Source organism: Bos javanicus, chromosome 4 (assembly GCF_032452875.1).
Source record: "Bos javanicus breed banteng chromosome 4, ARS-OSU_banteng_1.0, whole genome shotgun sequence".
Classification (NCBI taxonomy): Eukaryota; Metazoa; Chordata; class Mammalia; order Artiodactyla; family Bovidae; genus Bos; species Bos javanicus.
Genome location: NC_083871.1, coordinates 12606447 through 12620064, shown reverse-complemented (window position 1 = coordinate 12620064; position 13618 = coordinate 12606447). Strand labels below are relative to the sequence as shown.

Genomic DNA, 13618 nt, shown 5'->3' with positions numbered 1-13618 from the left:
CCAGAGAAGCAGTTAGAGGAAACATTACTGACAGCAATGAGAAATGACAGCTGACAGCTTGTCTACAGATGAGAAAACAGAAAATCTATAAAACGCACAACCTCAAAACGCATTAGCAGACGGCTACCTGCTAAGCACTAGCATGATCGGTAAATGGCAAGGCAACCAAACGCCTGTAAGGGCGTCATTGTATACTAGAGCGGAGTGCAATAATTGATGTGCTAAATGATGATCTTATACCCATAATGAAAAAGGATCGACCGCCGAGTACTTGAGAAAACTCAGCTCTCTAAAATGTTTCCTTCCTTGGGGTTCCTGGTAAACTGAGATTTTACCGTATTCTCTTAAACCGCAAAAAAAAATTAGAAGATGATAATGTAAGTGGACCTTTGAAAGTGATTAATTTGTTGATAAGCATTCTATGAGAGAGAGATCAACATAATAGCTGCCTAATAAAGGTCACCTCTATGTGAATACTGACAATCCTTTATGACTTCTTAAAGATTTCAGAGGAAAGGAGGCTTTAAGATTTCAGTCTAGCTGAGACTTGGTCCCACACTCAGCAGCCAGTTTATCTTTATAGTCATCTCCTCCTTCTTGATGCAGACAAAGGCTTGTAAGTGTTCTCTGGACGTTTTTGTGGAGAGTGGACTTTATATATGTCTGTGCACATGTATATGCCATTGAAAAATCATTTTGATAATTGTGAAGTGTCCTGCTCTAGATTTGTTGGCAGTGTATCACCACAGTCCTTTCAGATTTGATGTTTGGTTAACTCATGCAGATTTGCGTTTGTTTTTAAGTAATTGTAAATAAGCACACAAATGTGCACCCTCCTATTTTCATCTCAGTGTTGCTCCCATGGGGAGAAAATTTCAAATGGACTATTAATAAAGAAAGACAGGATGCTATTTAGCTAGCATGAGGTCCCACTTGATTGCTACTGCCATCACTGTCTGTTATTTGGTTCTTGGCTCTCTGTGTTCACATAATATACATTGTTGAAAATGGTCTGTAGTTTCTATGCCTTATGACGAAAGCATACAGAGAATATAGTTTTATGGAAAGATTTTGCTGGCATGTTAACAAGGGATTTTGGAGCTGCATCAAGATGGTGAAATATTACCCCAACCACTTGTGCCCACATATTCTTTTGCTCTTCTTAACTCAGCTATGTAGTTTTTCCTGTAAAAAATTCTGTTACTTATGACTACCTGTTTTCAATTTTTAATCTTTGCACATCTAGCTACCCTTGTGGTTTGAAGATGATGTTTTTGACCCCCTGTGAGTTGGACTTTTGGTTTAATTGTTTTGACCATTAATGGTGATGGATTTGTATGGATTTAGCAACAGACTGGTTTCCTGTTTCATTTGTATCCAATGGCATGTGCTTGCAGAGGTGATGGATTTGCAGCCATAGACGATTGCAGAGCCATGCGATACACAGAGCGGCCAGACCCTGTGACCTCAGCTTGATTAGCAGGACACAGTATGCTTGTGTATTTCAGAGACTGTTCAGTGTATTTCAGAGACATGTCTTTCAGAGATTCTTCAAGTGTTTAAATTTGATTTTCAAAACTTCCTTTGAGAGAAAACAGTATGCTCCAAACTTACTGTTTGTGAGGACTACCTAAACATCTGTGAGTGCAACATGTGTTCACTGTTAAGGAACAGCCTTGGTTGGTGTTAATGCAGACTTGCTCAGTATTGTTTGTATAGCCCATGTTTAGAATAGGAGCTCATCACTTTGAATTCTCTGTGTCATTTGTTGTTTTTGAAAGGAAGCTAGGTGTAAATACTGCCCCAATAGCCTCTATTGAAGAGCTGTTTGTTTTGCAAGTAACAAATGGGAAAGGTAAGGTAAAGGGCACTTCTTTAAAATGTTGTGTGGGTGCCCATCATTTAAACTGATGCTACAGAAAGGAAGTATTATTTTCACAAACAAAACATAGTGGCTTAGTCATTTTCCATTTCTAAGGCGATGAATGTGCTGTACGTCTGTATCATGTTTTCCTCCAAGTGAATGGCATACTGTGCTTAAAGCGGAGCAGAGTCACCAAGGTAACTGACCAGCAAGTATGCAGTTCAGCAGATTGCAGAAAGGCAATTGAGTACACATGAATAAAGAAATATGCATGTCATCTTAAAACCCAGGAGGGCCATGGTAGATTGTGGTTTGGCTCAGTAGATCATAGAAAAAAATTTTTGTGTGTGAAAGCAGAAAGTGAGATGTTCTATACTAGTCCTTGAAGTGAGATGATAAGCAGTGACAGGCTCCTTTTATGGTTCCGTTTCAGGCCCGGCCACAAGCCATATAGGAAAAAGAATCAGTTCAATATTATTTAATATGAACAACCTTTATTTTTGATTTAGAAGCTAGCATTTGCTACCTTATGGCAGCAGAAACTAAGGGAGACTGTTAGTAGTTTATAATGTAAATGAAGAATGGTAACTCATAAACTGCTACACACATATAGGAATTAATGTAAGTTACGAAACTGAAATTGAAGTTAAGCATTATATATGTTTAGTACACAAACATAAGAACTGTTTCCCTGTACCTTTTGCTATGTATTAGATTGGATTAATCCATTCAGTAGGCATTTATACAATTATTCACATATGCCAGACACCTCCGAGGTGCCCAGAAAAACAACACAGGTAAAGTCCAGTGCTGGACTTAACATGTTTTTAATCTCTAGAAAGAATGAAGTGGATAAACTCTGAAGAGATTCTTTAAATTATGTAAAGCATTCCTGTGCTTTGGATGTGAGATTGTGATCTAGAATTTAAACACCCTTCTGTATAGCATGAAGTAACTTCTCAGCAGGAGTTTACAGCTCTTTGTAATTTGGTTCTTCTTCCCAGTTTTCCTCTCCCTACCAGGATCTAGCATCAGTGGCTTAATTCCCTTTCTCAAAAGGGCCCCACAGTCTCCCACGATTGTATCTTGCATGTTTCACCACCGAAATTGTCCATCTCTGAGTTTCAGAATCTTGCTGGTACTCAAAAAGCCATATTGAATTCTACTTTTTCCGTAAACCTTTACCAGATCTTTCCAGCTTCCATTGCTCCTCACCATCTTTCCAGGTCTTGCCACAGCAGTTTGTCTCTCTGTGAGTCATACCTAGTTAGGTGGGTGTCGTTGTCCCAACCAGAAGGGGAACTCACAGAAGACAGGGATTGGGTTTCCTTCATCTTCACAGTCTCCATAGCACCTAGCACTCCGGGGACACTGGAATCTTGATTGGTGAAAAATCTCCAGTTCTCATCCCCACTATATTTCTACGATGTATTTGTTCATTCTTTTTTTTGGAATGAGACCATGTTCACAGGTGAGTTAATTGCTCTTGGTGCTTAAAACCATGGGAATGCTTCCTAGTGCTGGTACAAAACAGGTCCGGAAGCAAGTCTCCCTACGGACCTCGGTTACACCTACTTGCTGCTTCCCTCCGTCTGTTACTTTAGCTTTTGAAGTTGTGTTTTCCGTAGTAAAGCTATGGATACATGAAGCTACCAGCCAAATGTCTTAGTTCAGTTCCTCATTTTTGGCAGCCATCCATGGAACTGCAGGGGCAAGTTTTCACAGATACAGCAATGTTTTTTGTGAGTTCCTATTTTTATGCTGAAAAATTACTGTCAGTGATTTTACTCTTCAGAGCTTTTAGTTAGTTGTGAGCCTGGAGTGAGCAGCCTTGGGTTCTTAAGGTTAATTACTGCATTTACAAATCCATCAGTGACTAAGAGAAAGAACTTGCCTGATAGGGTTTATCTGTTTAAAAATTGCAGCCACTAGCCAAACAAGAAGATAGAAAACCAAAAGAGATTGGAGAGGTGACAAGGGTAATGGCAGTAATGTGTTGGTGGAGATGATGATATCAGAGGGAAAAAATGATAAGTTGAAACTAATCAAACCAATTTAGTCATTTTAATGTACTCACATCATGTGTCTTCAGGAACCAGTAAATCGTAAAATCTGCCCCATTTCACTTAAAGAAGTGATTTGCCCTGAATTTTATTATGTAATTGTTTTTGCTTATTTAGGAGATAGCGTAATAGACTAGCTTATATGTATGAATTATTAAATGTCAAGATCAGGTAAAGTGGAATAAATCATTTCTAGGAGAGGTATGAGAACTAATACTCAAAGAGTACCCAATGCCTTTTTGTAAGTATTTCTGAAAGTCACCTTATATTTATCAATGGTATTTATGCTTTGTCTGGCAAACAGTTAATACAGTGGAGATTCTTACCGTTTAAAATTTGCTCTTTATACTTTTCTTTGAAAAAAGGTAAAATGAAAAAGATACTGTAGCAATGATATAGTTGACCACTTCTCATGATGTATTTCATTGGTAATAATCTCCATAAAAATTACCAAAGAGATGTTGTGGTTGTCTTTATTATTCAATAACAATTTAAAAAATTAATTGTGCCTAAATCTGCTGACATAGTGCTTGAAAAGTCTGTAAACACACCAAGTTGAGAGTTGTTCCATGTTTTGTCCTAAAACAAACTTTAACTATCTTGCATGTTGCTTCATTTTTCTCAGAAATGCCTCTATAGTGAAACCCGGTTTGACAGTGTAAGTGAATCTGCAAAAGCAGACCTCATTATTTGTCTTTCTGTCTCTTCTCTTGCCTTTTTGTTTGCAGTGTACACTATTTTCTCCAAGGTACACTCTGATCGGAATGTCTACCCCTCCGCAGGCGTCCTCTTTGTTCATGTTTTGGAAAGAGAGTATTTTAAGGGGGAATTTCCACCTTACCCCAAACCTGGTATGTTCTTGGTGGGGGAAAAAAAAAGAGGTTAATTTATTAAATTTTTTTTTCTTTTTATTCAGTGTGCATAATCCAGATAATGTTTAATCAGATATTTCTGACATTGTTTGACATGGTCAGTATATATGATAAATTGATTGTTATAGGATATTTCCCATTGTAAGATTCAACATTTAATTACAGAAAATAATTCATTTTTGAATTTTGAAGAAAGCATATTTCTGATTGTCTAGTCTTGAGTTTTGTACTTCTGACAAATCATCTACCTATATTCTCATAGAAATAATTATAGCTATAAAATTATGGTTTTCCACATTAAGACTTAGAGTCTTACCTCGGACATTGACTTTTGGAAAATTATACACATATCATAGAAGAGAATTAAATAATGGTAAAAGAAAATTCTCAAAAAAACTTTTACAATATGAAATAATTTTATATAACCTCATGATAATATAATGGGGATTAATTTTTCTTCAAAGTAATACCAATTACAAAGCCTTATTTAATCATCTATTTGTTTAAATTATGTTCTGTTCAATTGTCATAAATGCCATCCAGTTAATGAAGATATAGAAAGAATAGCAAGAGAAAATATATTCTTATTATGACTCTTACTTAAGTAACAAAAATGAGTTTTCTGAAAAGTATGGCATAAATATTATTTTTGTAGATGATATGATGAGTAGTATATCTGAAAATACTCATTTAGTTAAGCATGTTTTCACCAATATTCAAGAAAAAAAGGCAATCTTTTCATCAATTATTTATAAAATGTTTTCTCATGAGGCATTGTACTTTTGCAAACTGTATAGCTAAACCTTTTAAGCAGCAGAAGAAAACATATAGTTTCATATAGTTAAGAGCATAGTTTCTGGGGTCAACCAGGATTAAATTCTTGTTTCCCCACTTAATTTGACTATGAGGAGTTAACATGGAAAATTACATATTTCATCGGTAAAATTACGGCTGTAATAGTACTACTTTTATTGGTATGTTTGGAATCAGATGAAGTAATAGTGCCTGTAGAGGCTAGACACAGCAATGAGGCTTGGTACATGCTAATAAAATGATGCTGTTGTTATCGTTTATTATTAATAAATGTCATGTTATTGAAGTTCTTTTAGATTTGGATTTTTCAACTCATCCTCCAGTGTTTTGGAATTACGTTATTTTTGTTTTCATGATACTTTTATAATTTTGAGATATCCCTTAAGATTAAGTTGATAGTGTCCAGAGTTGAATGAAAGAAAGATTTCTCAAAAGAATGAGCATAGGAACCTGATTTTCCTGAAAGTTAGTCGTCTCATTGATAGAACTTCTCCACTGCTATGTGACCCCACGCCCCCCCCCAAAAAAAAATTAAAGGAAAAGATGGTTTGAAAAAAATTGCATGAATATGCTCTTCGTTGTGTCAGATTTCTAGACAAACTAAACCACCAAAATGATTTTCTTCTTTATGTGAGGTCCTAATGTAAATTCTCAGATGGATTTCTTTGGGTTTTATTTAATTTGCTACAAATGTTAAGAAAAAACTTTTTAGACAGACATATTTTTGTTGAAACTATCAAAGCAGCACGTGAAAATAACTTTTATATCTCACTTCTGTGTTTCTTACCTAGGTGAGATTAGTAATGATCCCATAACATTTAACACAAATTTAATGGGTTACCCAGACCGTCCTGGATGGCTTCGATATATCCAAAGAACACCATATAGCGATGGAGTCCTTTATGGGTCTCCAACAGCCGAAAATGTGGGGAAACCAACGGTCATTGAGGTAATTTACTTAGAGCAAAATTATATTCTTGTTTATTTGTAATTTGAGTTTCAAATGTAATTAAAGTTATATGGCAGTGGTTTTCAGTATTTTATGCATGGAAACACATGAGATAACATTTGGAAATATACCATTTCTTTCTGTTCATCTACAGAGTTTTCTGTTTCAGCTTTTGTATATAAAAAGGGCAGTCTAAATTAGTGAAAAAAATTAAAAGACATTTAAAATAAATAGATTCCTATGAATTCTATTTAAGAAGATGAATCCACTTATTTCCTCCAGATTTTAAATTCAGATTTCATGTTCATTCAAATACAAGCATTTAAACAGATGTCTTTTGAGCCCCTACCATGTACTGAGCATTATGATAGGTGTTCATGGTAGAAAAATGAATAGTAGCCATCCCCTGCCATGTCTTACAGTTCTGGGGTTGAAGCACTGGAATGGAAATTCAGACTTAGCCAACACTGACATAACTGTTATAATAAGAAGGTGCTGTCTGATGCAGAGTTGTAAGAGGGTAAATAGAAATTCACTAAGTAGAAGGAAGGCTATTTTAGGAAGAAGATACAGCACATCAAAATCTTGAGGCATAAACAAAACCACATGGTCTTAGAGAACTTTAGAGGTAGTTAGAGGACAGCATGCACTCCAGAGGCCAAATGATGGGAACAGAGGTGTTGATGCTGATACGGGAAGATCTTGTAGGGCTCTGTAAGCCATGCAGATATGTTTGACCTTGACTTTGGGAGTTATGGTGGTGCTATAATTAATCAGCTTTTTATCAGTACCTGACATCATACTTGGAAGATATTAGAAATTAAGACAATAAGGACTTCCCTGGCAGTCCAGTGGTTAAATCCAGTAGTTGCTGCTGCTGCTGCTAAGTCACTTCAGTCATGTCTGACTCTGTGTGATCCCACAGACGGCAGCCCACCAGGCTCCTCTGTCCCTGGGAGTCTCCAGGCAAGAACACTGGAGTAGGTTGCCATTAAGGCTCCACATTTTCTCTGCAGGGGACATGGGTTGGATCCTTGGTCAGGGAACTAAGATTCCACATGCCATGTGGCATGGCCAAAATAAAAAAAGACATTAAGACAATAAAAACGATGACATCAAACCTTTAATGGGAATTAATTTTTTTTAATGAATGGATATAAATGCTAAAAGTGTTTCACTCTTTACTATACCTAACAAAATCAGAATTACCCTGGCAATTAATGGCAAGAGAGTTCTACAGTTTTAGGCCTCAATGCCTCTAAGATCTTAAATTGGAATTTAAAAAAAATTTATTATTATTATTTTTTAATTTAATTTTATTTTTAAACTTTACAATATTGTATTAGTTTTGCCCAACATCAAAATGAATCCGCCACAGGTATACCCATGCTCCCCATATTATTTTTAATTGAAGGATAATTGCTTTACAATATTGTGTTGGTTTCCTCTAGATATCAGCGTGAATGAGCCATAGGTATACCTATGTCCCCTCCCTCTTGAACTTAACTCTCCAATTCTATAAAGACTTACTGGTAGTGACCAGGGCACCAGCATCGGAACTGCTTGTGGAATTGCCAGGGGTTTGCACAGGCCATGGGTGGCATGTTTTCTACCACCAGAAATTTGTAGTAATTTTACAAATTCTCAGGAGGCTACATGCTTTGCGTTTTTCTCCAAAGTTTTAATCAGCCATGGACTGTGGATATGAACTTCCATGTTGACTGAGAGAAGGTGTTTCTTCATCTGAACTGAAGTTTGTATTAACATGACTTTTCGATGATGTCTGTCTATAAATCTGCTTTCTTAAGGCAGTGTTGATATAGAATATATGTAGATATAGGAAAGTTATTTGGAGTTATTGTCAAAATAATTTTTAAAATATGTAGTCAAGTTATAAAAGAAGTATATAAATGGAAGTCACCACATTGCTAGATTCAAAAAGAAAAACACAGTTACCTGGATAGATTCAAAGAAAGCGTTGACTAAAATTCAGCACTTCTTCTTGATAAGAGAAAAGAAACTCTGAGCACACTAGGAAAGCAAGTGAGCTTCCTTAACCTAATAGGTTATATATGGAAACTAATAGCAAACATCATTTTTTTAATGGGAAAACACTAGGAGAATTCCATTTAAATTCAGGAACAAAACAAGGATAGCTCCCTTTATCACATCTATTACAGAATATTTTAGAAGTCCTAACCAGTGCAGTAAATAAAGAAATTTATAAGTGTTTGAAAGGAAGAAATGGAATAGTCAATGATATAAAGAGTCTGTAGGCTATTAAAATCTTAAGAAAGCCTGGCAGTTAGTTATAGGATTGATATAAAAAACTTAATCATATTTATTTATTAAATAAGTATTGAGAAAAATGCAAGTTTTTAAAAGATACCATTTTTAGCAATAAAATTCTAATGTACTTGGAATAAATCTAACAAAAGGTATATATGGGAAAAATTATAAAATTTTATTGATTTTAAATAGTGCCTGAATAAATAAAAAGCTATCCTATCATTCAGGGATAGGAAGACTCAAAATCATGAAAGCATTGATTTCTCCCTAATTGATCTATAGATTCAGTGCAGTTCAAATAAAAAAATCTCAATAGGTTATTTCACAAAACTTGACAACTAAAATTGTCTAGGTCTAAAATTGATAAATTAATGGCCAAGAAAAATCAAGACTTTTAAAGACTTTCCTTTTAAAGAGGAAAAAAAAAAGGGAGTAAAATTTCTTTCCTTTCCAGATATCAAGATTTATTGTTAATCTGTAGTAACCAATCATAAGTTTGTATTGATACACAAATAGAGAAATTAACCAATGAGTAAAATAGGGAGCCCAGAGACAGGTCCATGTACTTAAAGAACAACAGTATATATCTAAAGAAATGGTACCACATATCACAGATTAGGGAAAAGGAAGCCTGTTGGCTGAAACTCAGCCGCATGGCAAACATAAAATTAGATTCTTACTTCCCAAGAAATACAAAATTCATGTCTAGGTATATTGAAGATTTAGCACATTTTTAAGCTATTATATAAAAATGTAGATTTATCTCTGGGCTTTCTGTTTTGTTCCACTGATCTGTATTTCTGTCTTTGTGCCAGTACTGTACTGTCTTTATGACTGTAACTTTATAATATAGTCAGAAGTCAGGAAGGTTGATTCACCCAGAGATAAATCCATGCACCTATGGACACCTTACCATTGACAAAGGAGGCAAAAATATACAATGGAGAAAAGACAATCTCTTTAACAAGTGGGAAAATTGGTCAACCACCTGTAAAAGAATGAAACTAGAATACTTTCTAACACCATACACAAAAATAAACTCAAAATGGATTAAAGATCTAAATGTAAGACCAGAAACTATAAAACTCTTAGAGGAAAACACAGGCAGAACACTCTCTGACATAAATGACAGCAAGATCCTCTATGACCCACCTCCCAGAGTAATGGAAATAAAGACAAAAATAAACACATGATACAAGCTTTTGCACAATGAAAGAAACTATAAGCAAGAATAAAAGGCAGCCTTTAGAATGGGAGAAAGTAATAGTAAATGAAACAACTGACCAAGAATTACTCTCCAATATACAAGCAGCTCAATACCAGAAAAATAAACAACCCAATCAAAAAGTGGGCCAAAGAACTAAACAGATGTTTCTCCAAAGAAGACATACAGATGGCAAACAAACACATGAGATGCTGAACGTCACTCAAAACCACAATGAGGTACCATCTCACACCAGTCAGAATGGTTGCCATCAAAAAGTCTACAAACAGTAAATTCTGGAGAGGGTGTGGAGAAAAGGGAACCCCCTTACAATGTTGATAGGCGTACAAAGTGATACAGCCACTATGTAGAACAGTGTGGAGATACCTTAAAAAACTGAAAATAGAGCTGTCATATGACCCAGTAATCCCACTGCGGGGCATGGGCATACACACCGAGGAAACCAGAACTGAAACAGACACATGTTCCCAAATGTCATTGCAGCACCATTTACAATAGCCAGGACATGGAAGCCACCTGGATTTCCACTGGCAGATGAACGGATAAGAAAGCTGTGTATCAGATCAGTTGCTCAGTTGTGTCCGATTCTTTGCGAGCCCATAAATCGCAACACGCCAGGCCTCCCTGTCCATCACCAACTCCCGGAGCTCTCTCAGACTCACGTCCATCGAGTCAGTGATGCCATCCTGCCATCTCATCCTGTCGTCCCCTTCTCCTCCTGCCCCCAATCCCTCCCAGCATCAGAGTCTTTTCCAATGAGTCAACTCTTCACATGAGGTGGCCAAAGTACTGGAGTTTCAGCTTTAGCATCATTCCTTCCAAAGAAATCCCAGGGCTGATCTCCTTTAGAATGGACTGGTTGGATCTCCTTGCAGTCTAAGGGACTCTCAAGAGTCTTCTCCAACACCACAGTTCAAAAGCATCAATTCTTCGGCGCTCAGCCTTCTTCACAGTCCAACTCTCACATCCATACATGACCACAGGAAAAACCATAGCCTTGACTAGACGAACCTTTGTTGGCAAAGTAATGTCTCTGCTTTTGAAGCTGTGTATACACAATGGAATATTACTCAGCCATTAAAAACACATTTGAGTCAGTTCTGATGAGATGGATGAAACTGGAGTCTATTATACAGAGTGAAGTAAGTCAGAAAGAGAAACACCAGTACAGTGTATTAATGCATATATATGAAATTTAGAAAGATGGTAATGATGACTCTATATGCGAGACAGCAAAAGAGACACAGATGTAAAGAATAGACTCTTGGACTATGTGGGAGAAGGCGAGGGTGGGATGATTTGAAAGAATAGCATTGAAACGTGTATTACCATATGTGAAATAGATGGCCAGTGCAAGTTCGATGCATGAAGCAGGGCACTCAAAGCCAGTGCTCTGGGACAACCCAGAGGGATGAGGTGGGAGGGCTTTTCAAGATGGGGGGACACATGTATACCCGTGGCTGATTCACGTCAATGTATGGCAAAAACCACCACAATATTGTAAAATGATTAGTCTCCAATTAAAATAAATTAATTTAAGAAATGTAGAGGAGTATCTTTCTGAATTTGGGGGTAGGAAAGGATATCTTAAATAAAACCTAAATCTTTTTTACTTAAGAGAAATACTTGATCAAGTTACCATAGTAAACTTGTGAACTTCCATTCATCAAAAGAAAACTTTAAAGAAAAGACAACCCACAAACTGGAAGATGATATTTGAAATATATATAACTGACTAATAAGAAGTATGTAAAATATGAAAAAGGACACCTACAATTTCAGTAAGAAAAAGACATGAACAGACATTTTTACAAAGAGAAGACATAAATGCCATTTAAGTAAAGAAGTTTAATCACTATAAGGAATATTCAGATTAAGACTGCAGTGAGAATTTCACCCTCAGTAAAGTTCTTTGGCAGTGGATGTGGGAATTGGACTAATCACTTTTACATAGCTGAATATCGTGGTACCCTATGATCTAGCCATCCCACTTCTACGTATGAACTTAAATACTTGCAGGGAATTCCCTGGCATTCCAGTGGTTAGGACTCGGTGCTTTTACTGCTGTGGCCTGGGGTTTAATCACTGATCGAGGAACTAGGATCCTGCAAGCCATGTGGTGTGACCAAAATACAAAACAAAAAGAAATATTTGCAAATGTCCAGCACCCAAAGGCATGCACAGTCATGTTCCTTGAGCAATGTTTGCATAGAAAAACATTGGAAACACACAAACCAACCGAGACCCAGAAGTCCATCAACAAGAGAGTAGATAAATAATTCCTGGAACTATTATTTCACATAGTGAACACTTACAGCAAGAATGAAGTTAGACTTGCCTGGCAGCAGGAATAAATGCTTTACACATAATGCTGGAAAAAATCCCACACCTCTGAAGACTAGTTTATGGTCTTTATAGAGTTCAAAAGCTATCAAAGTGAACAATGTATTTTAAACATACATGCATGTATAATAAAACTATATTTAAAACTAGTGGGATGATAAACACAAAATCCAAAATGGTTTCTCTGGTGGGAGAAAGGCAAGCAGCTAGGACAGAAGAGAAACACGTGTGTTGAGCCATGATTCACAGGGGTTCATTATACCCTACTACCAAAATATAAGGTTATGAATAAGTATCAAATAATATCTTTAAAAATGATGAAAACAGCATATCTTTCATCTAACACAAGTAGTGTTTTATCTGTAAATAACTCATATCCATCTATAAAAACATTTTTAGCATTTTAAAAAATTCTTTTAATAATATAGTGAAAAGATTTTGCATATCTTAAATATTTAGTCACTTACATCCATAATTTATTCAGTAGATATTTATTAAGCATCTAAAATAAATCCGCCACTGTTTTAGAAATAAGGTATCCAAAAGTGTACACATGTGCGTATCTCTTTGCTATGAAGGGCTTCACATCATGATAAGTAGACTCTGATAGATGATATTATAGTATTTAAATATCTCATTAGAAATGACAAAAGAACTGAATTCTGTTATAGCTTTTAAAATTAAGCATTAAATATAAATCTGGATAATAAAATCCTTCCTCCCGATTTATGAAAATGTTCTTCGCTCTCTTATGTCGCCTATGATTTTTAAAAACTTATTAGAATTATGAAATTTACAATAATGAACTTTCTGATAATTATGTTAAGGCTAGCCAGAAGAATATTACAGTTAATTTGAAAACGTTTAACTTTTTCTTCCTGAGCATTAGCTTTAAGATGTTATAGCAAATAATATTTAGTATTTTTTCCATTGAGAACATGATTAAAATTTTGCAGAGTAAACTTTTAAACTCATGAGCATTCCCAAATGTCTTTTGCTTCTTTGCAAACAATAATGCCCCATTTATTTAACGACTAGTCTTAATTTTAGTGTTTGGTTGTGAACCTCATGGATCATGTGTCCCAGCAGAGAGCAGCAAAGAAGTCACTGAATCCAAAAGAAATCTGACAGATCGTGGAGAGAGAAGTTCTTTTATCTTTGTGGAATAATACACTTTTCAGAATATGTACTTTTAAATAT

General features: G+C 35.7%; 1 protein-coding gene across 8 annotated transcripts in view; it reads left to right on the top strand.

Annotated features, from left to right (window-relative positions):
• The window catches only part of SGCE (sarcoglycan epsilon), a 71449-nt gene that overhangs the window by 21812 nt on the left and 36019 nt on the right, over nt 1-13618 (top strand). For all 8 annotated transcript variants that reach the window (XM_061413470.1, XM_061413469.1, XM_061413465.1 and 5 more), the window contains 2 exons: nt 4656-4778; nt 6404-6561. In XM_061413470.1, the coding sequence (XP_061269454.1) occupies nt 4656-4778; nt 6404-6561 (281 nt within the window). The remainder of the gene's footprint in view (nt 1-4655; nt 4779-6403; nt 6562-13618) is intronic.